Genomic DNA, 22,207 nt, shown 5'->3' with positions numbered 1-22,207 from the left:
AGAGTTTCATGACTGAACTTTGTATTTAAGACAATTATGCACATTTACCCTGCAAATGACCATTAATGTAATGGGACCGGATGTTTGTTTATTTGTGTGTTTTTTATGCAAGTGGCATAAAGTTTGATTTAATATAGCATGTTTCATGTCAACATGGCAAAGCATTGGCAATACATTTGTTCAAATGAGAGCATTATTAAGTTAAGTGAGAACTTTGGCCGCTGGGTTCTCAAGTAGCTTCAGGACATGGTGTAAATGACACATACCAAGTATTAAATAGTAATTTTGTCTCTAGACTTTATGGATATTATCAAATGTAAATGCAACTTCCTGATCTGTGTCCCAAATGTCATAACTCCCTCATGTACGGTTCAATTGGCTGGCATATACTACAGTAGCAGAAAAAGAGCATTGGTACAATAGGTGCCTCTGTACCTTTGGTGCTTCCCTATTAATTAAAGGCAGAGCAAATTTTGATGCTGTATAAATGTATAAATTATAAATCTATATATAAAATCCATATTTTATATTTTAAAAATGCATAGCTGTAATGAAAATTAGATGTTTTTATATTTTTGAAGGAAAATATCATTTTTAGTTCTTTTTATTGGGAGAAACTGAAACTGACAGAAAATCTTGACAGATTTCATAAGATTCACCTGTAAATGTGGCATATGTGACTCACTGAGGAGGGTGATGATACAGAGCAGGATGGTAATAATTACTCCTGTGCTGAGCCCGGCGGACATGATGCGCTCCTGATCTATGCAGTCTCCATTGAGATCACACTGACAGACCTTCACTCGCAGATAGGAGGTGTTGGACAGTGGCGTGTCACCAGAGTCTGTGATTATAATGGGAACCTTGTAGATTCCATTCTCCAAAAAGTCAATTTTAAGAGACAGTTGTGCATAATCACCTAGAAAATGGATTTAAAGAGCATTAAAGCAACACTTTTAATTATTCAAATGTATTTAACTGCAGGTGTGTTATTTGTGTTCTTGAGTGAGTAATAAAATAAGAAATTAACGAAATTACTAAGTGATAATTAAGAAATTAATAAGTGTCTACACTGGAAGTATCCACAACAATATGACAGTTTATACTGTGTTTGCATGTTACATTCCTTTTTGCCATTCATTTAAATAATCTGGTAATATTTTTGTATAGTCCCCAAGATATCTGACATCACCATCACTGAGTCTGTCTGGAATCGCATGAGACAGAGAAAACTGAGACTGAATAAATTAGAGAAATCTACCTGCAAAGCTTACTTAAAAACTCCCCAACTGTACCTACCTAAGGCAAACCCAGTTTTAAAGGCAAAGGATGGTCATACCAAATTTTGATTTGATAAATAGATCATATAGATAAAACAACACATCATTCAAAACTGTAAAAGTCTATTTTTATATGTGTCCACATACAATCAAAACAAAAAATTTTGCTTTTGTAAAATAAAGAACACAAACAGTGTGTGCTTTCTGCAGTCTCGGCCTCTGAACTTTTTTCTGGAGCGCGTCACATAAATGAAACTAAACTAAGTGAATACTTGTCAAACATACATGAGCCATATATCTTTAGAAACATTTAAGTGTCTACTTTTAAATGATTTAAATGAAATTAAATGAAGATATTCTCTATTTATATAATCTGTATGAAAAGAGAGATGCCCAGGTGTTCTCAATTCAAAATTACGAGGAAATTAAATTATTATTATTAGTTTGTTATTATTTCACTCTAATGCTAAAACTATGCGAGACAATTACTTTACAAATTCATAAATTCATATCTAAACCTTGTATCTCCATATTTTGGATTTTTTTTCCCATAAATCATTACCATTGGTTACCCTTTACATCTGGCTGTGGGTTTAGAAAATATTTAACCAATGAAAAGTATTATAAAAAACCTTTATCTCGTAAATCCATTGGCTCATCAAACCATTTTGGACCACTGGGAGTTCCCACTACTGGTTGCCTAGTAACATTTGTGAATGACATTCACGGACGTTACTCCATGTTGCAGACAATGAATCCATTTTCTTGCCACTGCAAACAAATATATTGGAAGGAAAATTCTAAATATAAATAGAATCAGTACATAAAATGCCTAATATTGAAGATAAGTGAGTGCTCTTTGCTATCACAGCTATTTATCTGCAACAAAAGGGAAAATGCCGGTCCATTTGGGCTCACGAAACCATTCAGGCTTGGAGTCAGCATGGCGAGTACCACCGTATGTACATATCATAAATTATAGGACGCTTACCCTCAGTGCAACAAGTCTCTGGTGCTCTTCGCACCCCTTATCTAGTGCGAGTGGCAAGGTGTCATTTGGCTGATCTGAGGAGGACTTCGACGACTCGACTCTGTCTCTGGCTGCCTCTGAAGCGGAGGACAGAGCAAACTCAAACAAGGCTACTCGCTCTAGTTCACTCGCAGCCCCCCCCACACACACATACACTTTTCAGACTCAGACATTGACACACATGTCCTCTGAGCCAAAATGCAAGTGCAAGCCCTACTAACAAACGGGTCTGTGGAGAAAGTTCCCATGGCCCACAACGAGTCAGGCTTTTACAGCTACTTTCTTGTTCCAAAGAACTATGGCGGCCTCAGGCCCATCCTTGAATTGAGATGTCTGAACCAGGTTAACCTTGAAACAAATCCTCTTGCAGATTTCCCCAGGGGATTGTTTTTTATCAGTGGATCTGAAGGACGCTTTCTTTCGTATTCAGATCCTCTCATCACAGACTGTTCTTAAGATTTGCGTTTGAAGGGGTGGCTTACTAACTTACAGTCCTACCATGTATGTATGCATCCTAAACCACCTTTAAGTTTGGTTGCTTTTAGCCCATCAAAGCAGGAAATATACACACACAGATCTCTGCTCCTCAGTCACTTGGAAAGTCTGTTGTTAAGGATCAATCACTGTCAACCAGCCAATGAATCTCGTTCCTGGGGGCAGTCTTCGACTAAGCAAGTGTCCATCGCTTACATCTGTGTGGTGTCCAGCTGGTCCTCTTCATCTACATTTGCCAGGTTTTATTACTTGGACGTTCCTGCTCTTCAGGCATGGATATTGTCTACTTAACCAGTCCCTAGCCTCTAGGTTTTTTTCACTTGGGAGCAGCTGATGAAACGTGCCCAGGATCTAGATGTGTGGAAAACTCCACCTATATTCCATAAGGGGCTACCGGCAAAAGTAGGAGTTTTTAATTGGTGGTTTGTTGGCCGTTACATTGTAATGGTGCATTATTTCACTGTACACCTCTGGCAACACAATGTGGGCTTTATCTTGTTTTCACTTTTAAAATTATAAGTGTAAAACATTACTTTACCTAGATTAAATCAGGGGTTTAAAAAAATGATAACCTAGGTTTTAGCTCAATGTGAAAATTTCTCAGGTTCTCGTCTTTTACACCACCATTAGAGTTAGATGTATAAAACTGAATAAATGGCTGTCAATAGTATAAAGTAATTGTGATTGAACTCATGATTTCTGACCAATCTGAAGGTCTCAAAGATTAGAAACATCACAAGCTGGCTTTGATAAAACATGCAAATAGATTTACATATAAAACGCATAGGAATCAAATCAGATGGACATGGAAAAAATGAATTGAAAAAGAACGTGGAGTCAACTGAATTTGTGTTGTGATGCATTGTGTGATTCCAGTGTAGACGGCTAATGACAACTGTAATGACAATCTAATTGCTCTTGTATGGTGTCGACAGTTCAGGAGGCTGATGAGATGTACTTTTCTGCATATGTGTGTGTGTTTATTTTCTCACCGCTGAGACGTGTGATCGTCCAGTTCTTCCTAACATCACTGGGCTGTAAGGGAAGCTCAAAAGAGAAGGGTCCAGTGTTGGGCTCAAGGTCTGCATCCACTGCTGTGATATTAATGCCATTGTTCTCAGGCTTTTCACACATAACCGTCTCTGGTGGGAAAACCTCAGGAGCATTATCATTGACATCCAGAAGAAGGATCTGCAGAGTACCGGTGCTGCTGGCCGGAGGAATTCCTGGAGACCAAACAGACTCATTATTGTTGTGCTCCCTTCCTGGGACACTATCCCAGAGTGCCACCCGAGGACTCCCTTTCCTCAATATTAAACACACCTGTTTCTAATCTGCTCATCAATTGAACACATTATAATATATATTATATATAAGCACTGCAGGAATGTTCGTTAAAGTACAACGTCTGGAAATGGCAAAAACTTTGCAATAGGGTCCTCACACCATTGGTGCTCGGGCCCAAATGATTTTCTCAGACAGGAAACATACCGCTGTCAGTGACAAGGAACATAGCCGTGTAGATATTGTTTTGAACTAATGGAGACTCTCTGTCTAAAACACCAGTGGTTGTGATTTCTCCATTCATGGGATCAATCCTCAGCCAGTTTGCAGGGTCAGACAGCGTGCTGTACCTAAGGAGAGAGTAAAAATGTTAAGATATACTAAAAGTGAATTAGGATCAAATATATATTTATCAGTTCTTTTTTTTTTCTTCATTTTTTTTAATCTGATTGGTCGAACAGCTTTTGGAACAGCACATCTATAACATACCCAAGTATCTCTTGAAGGAGGTGTAAAGCTCTTGATTGTCTCTCCAGTATCTTTGATTTAATTTTCCCTTACAAAAAAAAGTATACATTTTATCAAGTATATCTAAGTAATGTTCAAGTATATTTTACTAGTAAGTATACTAGTATCAATGTACTAGTAGTAAACTTGTAAGTGTACTATTTCAATACCGCCTGGGACTAAATTGACCCAATTGAAGTATACGTTTAAGTGTACTATAAGTGTAACAGTAGTAAACTTTAAGTACACAACTAACTCAAAGCTATGTTTCTCATTTGTACTGCATCTGTACTACAAATGAACTTATAAGTGTACTAGTAGTTTAATATTTTAATACTAGTAATACATTTTTAGTATATGAAAGTAGGCCTACACTTTGAAATATACTCTCAGTAAACTACTAGTTTAGTGCAAGTATACTTTTAGGTTTTCTTTAAGTAAACATGACATCACTCTTATAGTTTACTTTTTATATATAATTTTTGCACTTTAAGTATACTACTATTCCTATTTAGGTTTTATATTTTATACTTGAAATACCTTTAACTGTAGGCTACTTTAACTCCATAACACTTTAATCTATCTTCATGAATCCTTTACTTAAATGTGATTGTTTCATAAAAAAAAAAAAAGAAAGAAAGAAAACATTTTAAACAAAAAGCTGAGAAAATTGCATTTTTGTCAAAGACTATGTCCGGCTGGGATTCAGAACGATGATCAAACACAGGTGGAGTAGATCAAGTCCATAAACACCCCCAAAGCTTCATAGTCCTGATTCAGTCACGTTTGCCAGTTTTGATTTGTATGCCGTTAAATGTTTGATGATCGCTTTAATTTACATCTGCGTGAGTAATCTTCTATCGCTTGTTTCGGCTTCTTCTTCTCCTGCATTTTGATCCAGAGATTCTGTCCTCTTTCAGAAGATGTGTAACAGCGACCCCTACCGTATATAGCCTGAAAAGTCAGTCAATGGCAACAAAAGAGTGAAGAAGATTTGAAGTAAATTCCTATCTACACAGTGGACTAGCCTACACAAAAATTCAGATACGCAGAATTAGGAATATATCTGTTTTCTTTATAAATCAATATTTTCAAATGATGTACTTTTACTATACTTTTATAAATATACTTTTAAGTAGGCGATATCTCGACTATATAAGACTAAGAGTCCAAGTATAGGCCAAATATACCCAAATTGCACTGAAGTATACTTGACTAATACTAACAGAAATGTCTATTTCTCAGAGGCACATAAAGTATATCTCTGAGAAGTATATAAAAAGTAGACTGAAAGTACACTTGAATAGCACACTTGAATAAACTTCTTTTTCGTAAGGGTTACTCTGTGGCCCATCCTCAAACCTCAAACACAAGTGTAACTTCTGCTCAGATGAATATGTTGATGACAGATGAGTTTGTGCACCTGAGGCTCTGCTCCATGAAGCGGTCTGGATCCTGAGCAGTAAAGGTAGCGATCACAGACTCTGCCGGCAGACCCTCCTGCAGCTCCAGCAGCTTTGGGTTGGGTTCGAAATAAGGGCTCTCATTGACATCTGTGACGCGGATGGAGACGGTGGCTGTGGACTGACGGGGCAGACGGATGCCTTTGTCAAGAGGAATCTCATTTGCTGCCACCACTGTCAGCACGAACGATCTGTTGATCTCATAGTCAATGGACTGAAACAAAGATAGAAAATAAAGATTTTATTTTTTTAATCTGTTAAATGAATCTACATAAAATGAATTCAAACCAGCAATGTACTCTGTGTTAAAGTAAAATACAGAATAGTCTACTTTATTCTGTTCTTTTCATGGCTGTGGCAATTCTGTGAGTTTATAGACCTTATGTAGCTCCGCCCCTTTTCAGCGCTGTGCTCGTTGTCTTTTTTTTGTCATTTAACTTTTTTTTTCACCCACAAACATAGAATACACAAACACATACAATACCAAAACTGAACATCCATAGATGTTAAACTAATAAAAACAATAATAAAAGAGGGAGTGTCTGTGTTCTTCCAATTTCGCAGCACCACTCTGGCGGCCGTAATGCATCCAGCAACGGCTAGACCAGCCTGTACTTTAGATATTCCCTTCCGTAGAACAGTTATATCTCCAAGAAGACAAAATCTTGGAGAGCAAGGTATAGGCTGCTCCATCCACTTCTCAATGGTCTGAATGACTCTTGTCCAGAACGGAGCCACCAAATGGCAATCCCACATTAAGTGCAAAAACGTGCCAATAGAGCGACCACATTTCCAACAATAATGACCCTGCATTAAACCTAACTTATGAAGTCTTACTGGTGTCCAGTAATATCGATTAATTATTTTGTAGTGTATAAGTTTGCTTCTAATATCTCTCATTGGCCCTCCTACACCAGACATTATGACCTCCCATATACCCTCTTCAAATTCCACATCCAGATCCTTTTCCCATATTATTCTTAAATTGTTACTATTCCCATACAATTTGTTTGCAGCCATTCTATAAAAAGATGACGTTTGTACTGAACTTGAGAGTTTCAAAAAAATTATTAATTCACTTTCTTCTCCACCTGGCTTAAATCCAACTGTTTTTATACTACTCTTTAACTGGAGATATTTCCAAAAATCTCTTTTATCCAGTAATTTAAATTTGTCTTTCAACTCCTGAAATGAGTAAATTGTACTTTGCCCATATAAATCATTGATTGTTTTTAGGCCTTTTTCAAACCAGTCCTTCCAATACACTGTTTTCTTCCCTATCTTAATAACCGGATTGTTCCATAAAGAAGAATAGCCTTGCTTTAAGTGAGACAAATTAAATATCTTATGAGCTTTCCTCCAGGCATGCTGTGAGTGTTCCAATATAGGGTTAATGTCCAAATCCCCCATCAAAGCTGATGGTCGCTGAGATAAAGCTTCAATAACACCAAATGGGGAAGTTAAAGTTTTCTCTATTTCCAACCAGCCTATGCCATCTGCATTCTTGTCTGGCCAATGCTTACATATTTTAATAAATTCAAATGCAGTATTATAAAGTTCTATATCTGGTAGTGCTAAACCGCCCTTAATTCTAGTGGCAAACATCTTTTTCATAGCTATTCTGGGTTTCTTCCCCTCCCACAAAAATTCCCAAACTAACTGATCATATTGTTTAAATATAGATGATGGAAACTCTAAGGCGATCATCATAAAAATATAATTAATCTTGGATGATACCATCATTTTAATCGTATTCACCTTCCCCCACAATGATAAATTTAACATTTTCCATTTGGCAAAATTTGTCTTAATACTCTGAAGTACAGGGATTATATTAATCTGAACAATATCATGCAAGTTCCTTGAAAACCTAATACCTAAATACTTCATTCCAGTTGGTATCCATTTGAAAGGAAAAGCTCCCACATCAGCCCGCGAACATCCTACCAAAATTGGCATTACTTCTGGCATTACCAACTTTATAACCTGATATCTGGGAAAAGGTTTCAATAATATCCATCACACCAGGTATAGAAGTATTTGGTTTTGACAATAACAAAATAATATTGTCTGCATATAAAAAAAGTTTATATTCCCTATCTCCCATCTGAACACCTTTCACTCTTTTGTCCCTCCTAATTGAAATTGCCAAAGGTTCCAAAAACAAGGTAAAAAGCAAAGGAGACAATGGATCCCCTTGTCTTATGCCTCGCCCTAATTTAAAGAAAGGAGAGATGATGCCATTTGACAAAACTGCTGCACGAGGTGCAGAATACAAAACCTTGACCCATTTGAGGAATACTGGCCCAAAACCGAAAACTTGTAAAGTATATATTAAATATCCCCATTCTACTCTGTCAAATGCCTTCATCGCATCTAGCGAGAAGGCAGCAACTGGCACCTTCTCATTACGGTTTTGACATATTAAATGGAGTAGTGATCGAAGGTTATCAGAAGAGGATCTCCCTCTAATAAAGCCTACCTGGTCATTATGAACAATATGAGATAAAACACCTTCCAACCTCAACGCTAATACTTTAGACAAAATTTTACAAACAACATTTTCTAAACTAACTGGCTGAAAACTCCCAGGATCGCAAGGATCCTTGTCCTTTTTAAGAATTAGAGTGATTAGTGCATCATTAAATGTTGGAGGCAATTGTTCCAAAGCCAGTGCCTCTCTATATACTTCTCTTAATATTGGTGCAACAATGTCAATGTACTTCCTATAGTATTCAACAGGAAAACCGTCCAAACCTGGTGACTTAGCCGTCTTCATTGACATTATTGCAGCCCTTACTTCAGATTCTTCTATAGGTGCATCTAGCATCTCAAGCTGATCTGAAGACAAAGTGGGAAGCGTGACTTTGGAAAAAAAAGTCCTTATAACTACCATAGTCTGGAGTTGATTCTGCTTCATATAGTTGTTTATAAAATTTTTCAAAAACGTTATTAATGTCTGAATTATTGGTTACTACTTCTTTTTCATTTTTAATTGCTGAAATTGTAAAACTAGCATCCTTTTGTTTTAATTGTCTTGCTAACAGTTTACCAGTCTTTTCTCCACTCTCATAAAAAGCTGTACGCATTCTGAACATTGCATATTCTGCCTTCTTATTATAAATATCGTTAAGCTGATATTTCAACTCACATATTCGTTTTAAACCTCCCTCTGAATATTTGAGTGACAATTCCCTGTCTAGACCTTTTATTTTAGATTCAATTGCTTTAACTTTTCTTTATTCACTCTCTTTATCAAACTAGCATGTTGTATTACCTTACCCCTAACAAAAGCTTTGGATGCTTCCCACACTGTCCCCAATCTTTCAGTGGAGCCGACATTAAACTCAAAAAATTCTTTCAAAGTAACACCAAGTGATGCACCAAAACTCTGATCATGTAGCAAAGATGTGTTAAATCTCCATCTATTTTGTCTTGGTGGCCTAGAGTTAGTGCCAAATGTTAGCTGCACTGGAGCATGATCAGACAAAGCAATCACCCCTATCTTACAGTCAACCACTGACTCGACTATATCGGCAGAAACAAGAAAATAGTCTATCCTTGAGTATGATTTATGATTATGTGAAAAAAAGGTATACTCTCTCTCTCTGGGATTTACAAGCCTCCATATATCAATCAACCCTAAATCTTTCATCATGAGCTGTATAGCCAATCTGTCCCTGGGTTCAGCTTTATGGTAGGTAGTTCTGTCCAGAAAAGCATCTTGTATCTGATTAAAATCTCCTGCCATGATTAACCTACTTCCCATCTGCCCTCCAATCATCTTATTAACCATATGAAAAAAAAAATCACTGTCCTCTTTGTTAGGAGCATAAATATTGCAAAAATCAAATTTTTGCCCATTAATGATGGCCTCCAGCCAGATCAACCTATCCTCGTCATCCTTCTTTTGCTTAATCATGACAAAGTTTACCCTCTTATGCACCAGGATTGCTACTCCATTTCTCCAGTCCCGTTTAAGCTTTTCAGCTTCTGTACCCATCATGTGTGTTTCTTGAACTAAAGCAATGTCAACATCATTAAATTTTAGGTAACTTAACCATTTTCTTCTTTTAACCAGATTATGGTAACCATTTATATTCCAGGATACAATTTTTAAACAATTAGCCATTCTACAGATGCTTTCCTATCATACCACAACATGTTGTCTGAGAGAAAAAAAAACAACAAAACAAACAAACAAACAAACATACAAAACAATGAAAATTACATTAACAGTCAAGAACCCCATATTCTCAAACCCACCCGCATCAAATCCTCTCACCAGTAGAAGGCCCCACCCATACATGACCCGCGAGGCACAAACGATGGAATCACCTGTAGACCCCGCCCAGTAACGTTTATATGAATGAAATGTTAACACCCAACCAATCGTACTGCAGAGAACAGATGCAATATCATACACTATTTATAGTGCAAGTCCAAGTGTAACTGTCCGACATGTTTCAGTTCTGTAGCACAGTGAATAAACGTGTCCAACACACTTTAAAATGTACGGATGTTGTTCAACGTCTTCCAGTTCTACAGCATACAGCATGGACTTGTCCAAGAACTTGTTGTTCAATATACTTTAGTTCTGCAGCACATAACAAAAACTCGTCTAACCTAAAACTCCGGTACCTCAGTCTTTTTCAGACAGTAGCTCCAACGCTTTACGATGATCATCAAAGCTCACTCGTTCTCCTTTCCATGTGAAACGTATTACTGCAGGGTATGCCAACGTGAAACGAATATCCAACTCTTGCAGCCGCTTTCTCACCGCTGTAAACTGCCGTCTTCTTTCCTCGCGACATCCCTCATCATATCGGGAAAAAGGGAGATTTTGGAGCCCTGCCACATAATGCCGCCGCGCTCTCGCACTTTCTCTCTCACCGCAGCCATAACCCTCTCTCTTTCGAGGAAACTATGAAAACGCATAATAATGGGGCGAGGAGGCCTATTTTCCTCCGGCACTGGACCCAAAGATCGATGAACCCGCTGCAACTCTGTCTCAGATATATCCACTCCCAAGGCCTCAGAAAAAAATCAACCTCACGCATTCCTGTAATTTACCACTCTCTGACTTTTCTTTAAGACCAATCAGCCGCAGGTTAAGGCTCCTCTCTCTGTTGACCAGGTCGGACAGGGAATCCCGAAGCTCTGCACACTCTTTAGTACTTTTTTCCACCATTTGTTTTAGCCGCTCGCCTCGTCAAGCCGTTGCACGGTGGTGGCGGCATCAGCTTTCATCTGAAACTGCGTAGTCTTGACACACGTCAAATCGGCCTGCAAAGTTGACAGATTTGCACTAAAGGCCATTTCCTCCATTGCAGTTTTTAAAGCAGCCTGTAACTCTGCAAAACCTGGTGTTGCTATTTCGGGTACAGATTGAGAATCCTTCTCGTTTGTCTTGGCTGCTCCGCTGCTCGCCATTGCAGCGTAACTGGCACTTTGCTTAGCAGCCCGTGTCTTTGATGTCATAACCAAGCAGGTTCAAACTAATATGTAATCCACTACAACCAAATCACACTAACTAAAGTACCATTATTGAAATTAGGGTGTAAACAAACTTAAAAATGAATAAATGACCGAGGCAATACGGGAGCTAGTCTTCAGACCTCCATCTTGTTCAACGGTCCCACGTGACCTCCGCTCTCGTTGTCTTTTGACTTCCGGTTTGTACTTCCACAACGATCTTACGTATTTATGAATGAACTGCTCGTTTTAAAATCTTCTGCTTTAAACATAACAATGCTCATGATAACTTTCATTAACTCTACAGCAGGTAAATCCACTTCACCAACTAATTATTCTTCAACAGCGATGCCATAGAAATATACAGAGATACCGCAAAAACGGAAGTTCAAAGACAATATCCTAAAGATGGCGGCACGCTTGTTTCTCTGGTAAATAAGGTCTATATAGGCAGAAACTAACACCGGGCAGTGGATTATCGGAAATGGAGTCCATGATGGAGTGCCCTCTGGTGGCTATCAAGGGCACTCTAGCTGGTAATCATGACAGTAGCAATGTAAAATTTCAATCAAGTATGTTACATTTTTGCAATAAATATTATATTAATCTGATATTTTACATGTTAGTGTTTGTGTAAAAAATCAAAAATCTATGTGCGCTAGAACTACACTCATAAATATTATGAATGCTATGAATATTAACAAGATCCCTTTAGCTTATAATTTTATCAGAGGATTTGTGTCATAATGGTTTATATGTCACAAGTGTGTTCTTTCAAGCATTTGTAAATGTGCTCAGTGCACAGCATTTCCCTACCTTGACGACAGTCACCAGGCCTTTGTTAGAAACTGGATCCGTGGGCACAGAGAAATGAGACGCAGGGTCACCCGCTGTTATCCGGTAGATAGTGTTCCACGCTGCTGTGCTGGGCTGGTCTTTGTCCATCACCGTCAAGTTTGCCACAATAATGTTGACCTGGTTCTCTGGTACCTCGCCAAAGAACTGTACAACATAACACATGAATGTGACAGAGGGCATGTAATGTTATTATTTACACATCACATGCTAATACTGTATTGTTAGTTTGGCTTGATGGACCGTATATCTTCCTTTTCACCAGGGGCGCAGGAGACATTTTCAAAGTGGGGGGGACCAAACTGCGTTGGGGGGGGGGGTTGTTAATGAATAAATGTATATGTAAATCACCACGGGCGGTGCACGTGTGCATACGTCTTTCCACGCTCATGGGCAAAGGAGCTTCTTTGAAAGGCTGAGCGGAATGCGGGAAATGAAGTATGCCCGGGCTTTAACCGCCTTACATTGTAATGGACTGGAGCTCACGGTTCACATCGGGAGAAATGGGAACACGGGGGCACTTTCACTTTCGCGATCAAAGTGCATGTCACTGATAAGCATTATGCAGTATTACAGTAGCCCATACACATACCTATTAAACGCTCCTCTCGTGCGTCCTCCCCACTGCGTTGCTGGTCGAGGCAATAATCACTTTTGTTTCGCTTTCAGAGATCTCTTTTATAGATGCCATCAATGCGTTTACCTTTCTAGATGTAATTACCGAAATCAAAACAGTCCATAAACTATAAATCCTCACGAAAACTTCAGTCAATCCAGCTCGCGCATCAACCTGAGAGATCAGCCTCCTGCCAAATTTCTCGGTTTCTGAATGGACAGTTTGGCTTGGATTGACAAAGGCTAACGTTCGGGCATGATTTATATACCATCGACCTGTCCTAAAACGTTAGCATGCTCTGATCGATTGCTTGGAGATCGCGTGTTTCTCCGTTCGAGAGCGCATTTCCTGTTCACATTCGTGACAAAACAGTTGATTATTTACGAACGAAAGCTAACAGAAACGTGAAAATGGTCTCATTTGAAAGAAAATATCCTAAGCTAAAAGATGATATAGTTTGACTGATTGAAGCCCTTATCAAAAGTGCGGGGGTCGATTTCTCTCTTTTCAAAACTACGGGGGTCCTGACCCCCTGTCCCCCGTGTCAACGGCGCCCCTGCTTTTCACTTCCTTTTCCTTTAATTTGCGAAAATGTCTTTGATTTGGCTTTAGTTTCATTATGATGTGCTTATCGTCTAATACTTTGTTATGAGTATGCATATTTGCATTGCTTCAACACCTCTCTGTGATTCTCACCTTCTCGCACACAAATTGGTTGATTATAAAATGCTTACAGCAACTATTGGTCAAATTCCTGTCTCTCAACCATTAGCCTCGTAGCATGAACGAGTGAAAGTGAAAGGTGAAGGCCAAGTATGGTAACCCATACTCAAAATCTGTCCTCTGCATTTAACCCATGCAGTTGGATCACACACATTAGGAGCAGAGAGTAGTAAACACACACGGCAAAGCGGAGCAGTGGGCAGGCATTTTTGCTGTGGCATCCAGGAGAGAGATTGGGGCTTAGCTGCATTGCTCAACCTCAGTCATTTCCTGCCGAAATTGAGAATCGAACCAGCAACCTTCGGGTTACCAGTCTAACCATTAGGCCACGACCGCCCCTAATCGCTGTGTACGTCATCATACAGTTGTTTGTCAAGAACAGCAGATGACAGCTATCCTAAGCCAAAACAATGTCCAAACAAAAGTACAAATTTACAGAGGAATCGCTCAAAAGCTTTTTCCATTTTTTTGTTCAGGTCAAGATCTGCTAAAGGTTTGTCTTGTAAAGCTGGCACTTTTGATGAGAATGGGTTAGGGTTTTAGAGTGATTTAGAAGCCCACATTAGCACTGCGAAGCAAAAGGTGAGAGTTCAGCAGGAGGACTGAAATTAAATGTCAAGGCACACATTTTTTTGAAAAAACAAAATATGTCTTATACCTGAGAATCAACTAACTATTGATAGAGTGATTCTCAGGTATAAGTCAAGCCAAGTCACCTTTCTTTCTATGGTACTTTATCCAGTACAGACTGTTTCAAAGCAGCTTTACAGTGATAACAGGAAAATAATGATTCAGTGAGGCAAACAGAATTCAGTTCTGCTGTAAAGACGCTCTAAAAAGACCAGTCCTTATTCAGACTGAAATCAGTTCAGTGTTGATTCAGTTCGGTTCAATAACTGTGTAAAGAACATCAATTATGAAACAAGTTTGATTCAGCTTTACAGAAAACAGTGTGTGTGTGTGTTGTAGAGGAGCTTACGGTGTCCGAGGTGAACTCTGGAGGGTTGTCGTTGATGTCTGTGATGGTGATAACAGCTGTGCCTGTATTAGAAAGACCGTACATGGGATTTCCTTCCATGTCAGTGGCTTGAATAATCAGTGTGTACTGCGGCACTTTCTGCAAAGAGAGACCACACAGTGAATGTTCACATTTACACTTTCTTGCATTTCTTTTCACATCTTATGAAAACTTCCAAAAAGGAAATGAAAATAATGTAATTGTAAAAATCAGATGGTATTCAGAATGTCTAATCAGATTGTGTGCTGGAGTCATTAACAATTCTCCCAACCCATTTCTTGACAGAACGTATTATTGGCAATAATAAGTTCTGCCGACCTGAATACTCGCTGAAGTCGGTGCGTGTCCAGTTGGGTGGCAAAACTGCAACAAACAGTAACTCATGAACACAGGACAGATTCAACTGTGGCCCTGTAAAACTGGCATAGCATTTCCTTTGGCAGGTCATGCTTCCTTAGTTGACAGAAGAAGGACATCCTCTGCTGTGATTTCTTGATGATGTGGACAATGTTCCTCTCCCACGAATAAGGCCGATGATTTTTGTGTCATCCGCAAATTTTAAGAATTTGACAGTTGAGTCTGAGGAGGTGCAGAATAACAAAGGGGAAAGCACACACCCTTGAGGGGCGCCAGTGCTTGTGCTGGCTGTAAATGCCCCCAAATTCACCTGCTGTTAGTGAGAAAGTTAATGATACAGTTATAGATGAGATTTGGCACAGTAAGCTGGCTGAGTTTAAAGTGAAGAATGTCAGGGAAGATTGTATTAAAGTCTGAGCTGAAGTTCATACACGAGTCCCCGGAGAGTAAAGGTGCTCCAAAATAGACTGCAGTCTCATGTTCAGTACATCTTCCACAGACAAACTGGAAGGGATCCAGCAGTGAGCCTGTAATGATCTTCAGGTATAGCTGTCACAGTTCCAGTCATTCCTGGACTACATTTCCCAGAATCCTCCCTGACAATCACCTGCACTCACTTCACCAATCACCCACAACCCAGCTGCAGCACATTACCTGGACTATTTAAGCCTCAGGGGTCTGAGGATTTTTGGGAAGTTTTGACATGCCCTGACATTTGTGCTTTTTTCAGTTGTTCATAAACATATTAATGGAAAAAGTGTCATTACACTGTATTCAGCACAAACTAGGCTACAATAATATGTGAGGAACATGTATGTACATGTTTGTGTTTTTGAAGGAATAACGTTTATGCGTGGTTATTGAAAAAACAAAAAACTTAAGTCACTGAAATAAAGCCAAAAAATATATATTAAATCTTTGTTCACAAGACTTCTGGGTATTGGAGGTTGTAGACTAGAGTTTTTGCTTCAAAATGAGGTAAAAATTATGCTGCCTGCTTGTTCATATAAAACAATAGAGAGATTTAAATTTTCTAAAACATCTTTGGTCAAGAAACACAGTATGCGTGGAGGCATGAATAATCATGTATAATGGGTGATTCTCACCTGAGAAGACAAAAGAATCACATAATAATGACCTGAAATGACTTGCATATTAATGAGGCCTTTCAGTCAGGTAGGCTGTGAAAAAACCCTCTGTAATCATGATTCAAATCTCATCATGGTGTAAATCAAACATACAGAAAAAACAGCAATACTGTGAAATATTATTACAATATAAAATAATGGTATTCTATTATATACTTTAAAATATAATGTATTTCTGTGATGCAAAGTGTCTGAACAATTATGTTACCTCTATGGCATTTCATATAGGCTTTTAGCTTAAAAGCATGCACATTTGGAGAAATATTGATGGATTCTCATATGTTTGTCAATTTTCTATACAGAAGAGTAATATTTATTCAGGATTTATTGTCATTACTATGAGTGCTGGATACTGTCAATTCATACTTGCAGCCGGAGGGCGCTCTGTACACCTTTAGTCCACAAATGCCTGAGCACTAAAGAAGAATAGGCAATCCAGGAACTAACCGAACTAACAGAGGACAGAGATCGCTAAACTATGGCTATTCAAAACACTTTTCAAGACAATAAATACACGATTGAGACGATGAATGCATGTATTGCCTCTGAATTTGCGTCTGAATAGCGCTCGCTCCGTGGGCGTGGCCACATTAGCGGATAATGAGCTGAATCACGGACTTCTGACATGGCTCTCTTTTCATACAGATTACATAAACACAGAATGTTTGTTTTCGATGTGACTTACACGATTTAAAACCTGACATTTCAACGTTTTTTTAGACATAAGTCTAATTTTTTGTGTGATTAGTATTCACTAAGTTACAGTTCATTTTCTGAGAACTATCAGATTGGACTTCGTTCAGAGGGAGACGACAGATCACGCATCATGTTAGTTTTCTTTATTTTACAAAAAGCACAACATTTTGTTTTTACTCTGAGTGTACACAAATAAAAGAAGATATTCCACAGATTAAAATGGTGTATAACTCTTAATTGTATGTGCAACATTAACGGAGTATTTTGAGTCTCTTTCACACTGGTAAGAAAAAAAACGCGGTGGTATCGCCGGCGATACCTCAGACCTCAGAGTGTTAAGTCATTCACATCCTCACACACGTTGCGAGGTCTTGTATACTACGGTTGCATTTCTGAGTGTTTGTTAGTTTGTTTGCCTACCTGTTGTTGACCCTGTTTGTTCCCGTGCACGATTCTCTGCTGCCTGCCCTTTGGACTATTTGCTCTGTCTTGGGCTTTTGATTGTTATCTGCCCACCCTGACCTATTGCCTGTTCTCCGACTACGATTCTGCCTGCTCTCTGCCATACCTGTCTGCTGTTGTTCTACCATTTCCTGTCTGACCACGAACACTGTTTAATAAAGCATGCACATGGATCCTACGCTGAGTCCCGATTCGTTACAATAACATTACCAGCCTCTCAAAGCATTTCATAACTTCTGAGGTTAGGGCTACTGGTCTGTATTCATTCTGAGATGTAAGCTGTTTTGAGGACAGGGATAATAATGGATCGTTAAAAGCATGATGGGCCCTTGCTCACTTCCAGTGATTTATTAAATATCTGAGTAAAAATGGGGGCTAGCTGGTCAGCAGATTTTAGGCAAAAAGGGGACACCTGGTCAGGGCCAGGGTTTTGTCCTAGTGTTTTGTTCTTTGAAAAACCCCCTAACACCGTCCTCGCAGAGAGTAAAAGCTGAAGGAGGGTAGTGGAGGCATGGAAGGAGAAATGGATGATTATGGAGCAGAAAAAGTATAAATAAAAAATGCAGAGGGGAGATGTTAAAAGCAGGCTGATGGACTCCTCAAACCTGCAGCAGATGTTCAGATCTTCAGCCAGCTGTTGGGTTATACGAGGAGTTTTATTATTGTTGTTTTATAATCTCTGCTCCTCAAATATATAAAACATTAACCTTTGTTTGTATAGAGTTTTTTTGAGTGAAGAAAACGCTGTACAGTTCTTCATTTACCCTCGCACTGCAAACAAGCAGAGACGCTCCGGATTGGATGAGGCACTTCATTCACAGCAGAGGTGGGCGGAGTTATGAGGTTTGACTGACAGTTTGAGGATCCAACTCTTTTAATACTTTTCATTGGTTAAAAATGACAAAATATGGAGATACAAGGTTTTATATGCGGCTGTTTATTAAATGTACATAGATTTGTCCCTACAAAAAAACAAAAAAAAAACAGTTGTGGACCAGTTGAACTAACCAATATATCTTTTCAGAGGTCAAGATTTATTATCATACAGTGAGATAATGTGGTATTGATGTACCTCTCGGTCCAGCCCAGCAGCAACAGTGATGATACTTCCTGTCCTGTTGTTAATGGTGAACATGTTTGGACTGGGGCTGTCGGGATTCTGAGACACAATCTTGTAGCGCAGCTGCCCGTTAATAGTTTTGGGATCATCCTTGTCTACTGCAGTCACTGTCATTACTGACGTGCCTATTGAAATTAAAGACAACACACACACACACACACACACACACAAGCGTACAGTCAAAAACGTAGTTTCATTAATTGAAGGGATTGTCGTGCACATGCACACATGTGAAATGGTTTAACCTGGTTTAGAGCCTTCAGGAACGCTTCCATTCCAGATCTGCTGGATGAACTCTGGTCGGTTGTCATTCATGTCAATAACGTTGATCATGATGTCAACGGGGTTTTCCACCTGATTACCATTCAGGTCCACCGCATGTGCCCTCAACTGATGCCATAACACACAGAGTACTGTATATAAATACAGGGCATGCAAAACATTTCACTGTGTTGATATTTCAATGTAGTAAGAAGTGCTGATTATTTTTTACTTTCCTCACTGACTATATTGCAACAAAAATTTAAATATATCAGTTACTGCTCAATAAATTGAGAAAATGTCTAGAAAAGTTAATACTTCTCACATTAATTCATGTATAGTGGGGTGATGTTAAAACTCAGGATTGGTAAGCGGAGTGTAGCTGGTTTCATACCCTCACCTTTTACCACTGCGGATCAGATTGGTCGACTTAAAAGAGATTATAACACTGACTCTTTAAAATGCTATATTTTTATTGGTCGATCACAACATTCTGGGTCTGATTGGTCAGTTATTCCCTGATAATGACTGATAATAATTGTGTAATAAGCAGGTGTCACGTTCCCAGCCGTTTCCGGACTCCAATTCCCAGAATCCTCCCTGACAATCACCTGCACTCACTCCACCAATCACTAATCACCCACACCCAGCTGCAGCACATTACCCGGACTATATAAGCCAGTCACACACACTCACACAGGGCGAAGTCTTGTTTACCCTTGCGTACAATTCCGAGCGTTTCCCTGTCGGTTTTGCCTGTTACCGTTTGGACTGTTGCCCTGGACTCTGATTCTCGCCGCCTGCCTTCTTGCCTGTCTGTTCCCGTTTATCCCCGTCTGCCGCCTGCCTCGACCCTCTGCCTGTTAACTGGTTTTGTTGAATAAAAGCTGCAAATGGATCTCTCTCTTGTCGTCCAATTGTTACGGCAGGATAATGTACATCCAGCAGGCTGTTGTTGCAAATTAATTAAGAAACTTCTCTGAGAGAGTTTGATCATGCAGTTGTGTTCAGAACAGCTGGTTTTGAACACAAGAATTAGCAGAATTTTCAAACGTACACTACCATTCACAGGTTTATGGTCAGTAAGATATTTTAATGGTTTTTAAAAGTCTCTTCTGCTCACCAAGGCTGCATTTATTTGATCATAAATACAGTAAAAACAGTGAAATATTATTATAATGTAAAACAGCCGTTTTCTATGTGAAGATATAGTAAAGTGTAATTTATTCCTGTGATCAAAGCTGAATTTTCAGCATCATTACTCCAGTCTTCAGTGTCACATGATCCTTCAGAAATCATTCTGATATGATGATTTGATGCACAAGAAACATTTATGATTATTATCAGTGTTGAAAACAATCATATTTCTGTGGAAACTGTGATACATTTTATTTTTCAGAATTCTTTGATGAAATTTCAAAAGAACAGCATTTATTTGAAACAATTTTTTTATATAACATTATATACATTTTAATGCATCTTTTCTGAATTTTTTAAATATTACTGACCCTAAACATACAGTAAAGCGTAAATGTAAAGAACAGTAGTGTACATGAAACTTAATAAGCAGCCAGTGCAGTGTAGATACAGGCTAATATGATCACACTTCATGGCTCTACAGTAAACACTCTAGATGCTGCATTTTCAACCAGCTGAATGTGTTCAATAAGCATGGGAACATCCACCCAGTGATGCATTATCCATTATATAGTCTTGAAGTCATGAATGGGTGAATTAGCTTTAAGGTGTGTGACATTATGAGAATATGTTGAAAATTTGAAATATTTCTGAGACGGAAGAACATGGTTTTATAAATGCTAGAAATGTAACTTTCATATAATAGTTGAACAGTTATGTATACATCTCTGAAAAAAAACATCTGATCAGTGTTGGGGGGAACATAACCTTAGCTAAATCATTTCAGCTAAATATTACAGGGCTTAAGACTCGCTAGTCATTCAAACAACTCACCGAATAGCTGATTTGAAAACATGTAGTTTTGCACATTAGAAAGAGCCCGGCCCTTTATACTGTTCTTGCAATCAAATGTTTAGCTTACACTCTTTCCCATCAGCCAGAGACTCTTTTATTACTCAGTGTTATAAGAGCATTAGCATCGGAAATTTGAATTTCCACTTCTGAAGTTGTGATTACGAGTTCATCGCATTCAAGTTTCGAAATGGGAGGGAATTCATGTGCAAATTTTACCTAGGAAACTAGTATTTAAGATCATTCCGAGAGCATGTGAAGGCAGCATTAGAGTTACACTTTGTGTAGAGAGAGATGAATTCTGCAACAATACTGTGGAAATGCTGATGGAAATGCTTCCATTGATCCCATTGCTGAATACAGTCAAATCTGTTTCGGTTTCAGAGAAGGACTTTCACAGCATATTCTTAAAAACAAAAGAACATTCTAGTTTACGGTACAGATAAGGTCAGTTGTGATGAACTCACATTGAAGCTGGGCATGTGCTCTCGGTCCAGAGGCTTGAGGACGCTTAGCTGTCCTGAGACGGGGTCAATGGAAAAGACTCCAGTGGGCGGCTGGTCGGCCCCGGGGCCCGTCACGCTGTACCGCAAACTCACCTTCTCATCATTATCTGAGCGGATCTACATGACGGCAGAGAGCACAGCCGTGAACAACATCAAGCAGCTTTCGCGACACATTTTAACTTTTGCAATTAAATATATATATCTTGAAATAGGGTGTTTAATACGGGACACGATTTTCTCCATTAGTGAATTTACTGGATTCTTTTCAGAAGCAAAGGAAGTAAAGAGAAGCAATTTTGATTTCATGATAACACATCATTTAGCCTAACACAGCAGATTCAGCATCCTCCATTAATATGCATGAAAATTGTTTGTGTTCGCACTGTGTAATGTGTGTAAGTGAGTATATGTGGACTCTGTGTGCGTGTGTGTGTGTGTGTGTGTGTGTGTGTTGATCTTACCATGACCAGTTTCATTGGGAAAGGCCCTCTTGAGTTTTCTGCCACATTGATAGGAGGAATAACCCAGTCTCTCTTCATGCGTTTGAGAGACATGTCTATCAGTCGGGAAGGAAACAATATTTCTGGTATATCTCTCCTGAACACATCTTGTTCCTGCAGTCACAGGTGAAGAATTGTTAAATTCGTGTAACAATAAACAGATGCAGAGTAATACAGCAGCAGGTGTTTACATGTGTCAGCGAGTTTTCTAATCAGTGAATTTCATAAAAAAATTAAAAAATTAAATAAAAAAGACAACTAAAAATGTAGTCTATTTTAAGAACCATTAACCATTTTTTTCATTGTGGCATTACAATTAAGAAAATCTGGCATTACAGTAATGAGTAGGGGTGGACGATATGACCAAAATCTTATTTCACAATATGAGAAATTTTATGATAACAATATATCACAATACAGTT

The 22,207-nt window shown here is 38.7% G+C and overlaps 1 protein-coding gene across 2 annotated transcripts in view; it reads right to left on the bottom strand.

Annotated features, from left to right (window-relative positions):
- LOC125261359 (cadherin-2-like) overlaps nt 1-22,207 on the bottom strand; it is a 63,469-nt gene that overhangs the window by 15,212 nt on the left and 26,050 nt on the right. The window contains exons 4-13 of one of the 2 annotated variants that reach the window (XR_007183272.1): nt 21,747-21,899; nt 21,247-21,402; nt 18,775-18,919; nt 18,482-18,654; nt 14,708-14,845; nt 12,351-12,536; nt 6,020-6,273; nt 4,297-4,439; nt 3,798-4,031; nt 660-919 (exon numbers count right to left, since the gene is read on the bottom strand). Coding sequence is in view for 1 of the 2 variants with exons in the window: in XM_048179933.1 (XP_048035890.1) it covers nt 686-919; nt 3,798-4,031; nt 4,297-4,439; nt 6,020-6,273; nt 12,351-12,536; nt 14,708-14,845; nt 18,482-18,654; nt 18,775-18,919; nt 21,247-21,402; nt 21,747-21,899 (1,816 nt within the window). In the remaining variant the exon portion in view is untranslated. The remainder of the gene's footprint in view (nt 1-659; nt 920-3,797; nt 4,032-4,296; nt 4,440-6,019; nt 6,274-12,350; nt 12,537-14,707; nt 14,846-18,481; nt 18,655-18,774; nt 18,920-21,246; nt 21,403-21,746; nt 21,900-22,207) is intronic. The other variant, XM_048179933.1, reaches the window with a different exon arrangement.

Source organism: Megalobrama amblycephala, unplaced genomic scaffold (assembly GCF_018812025.1).
Source record: "Megalobrama amblycephala isolate DHTTF-2021 unplaced genomic scaffold, ASM1881202v1 scaffold401, whole genome shotgun sequence".
Classification (NCBI taxonomy): domain Eukaryota; kingdom Metazoa; phylum Chordata; class Actinopteri; order Cypriniformes; family Xenocyprididae; genus Megalobrama; species Megalobrama amblycephala.
This window is presented reverse-complemented; position numbering and strand designations above follow the sequence as displayed.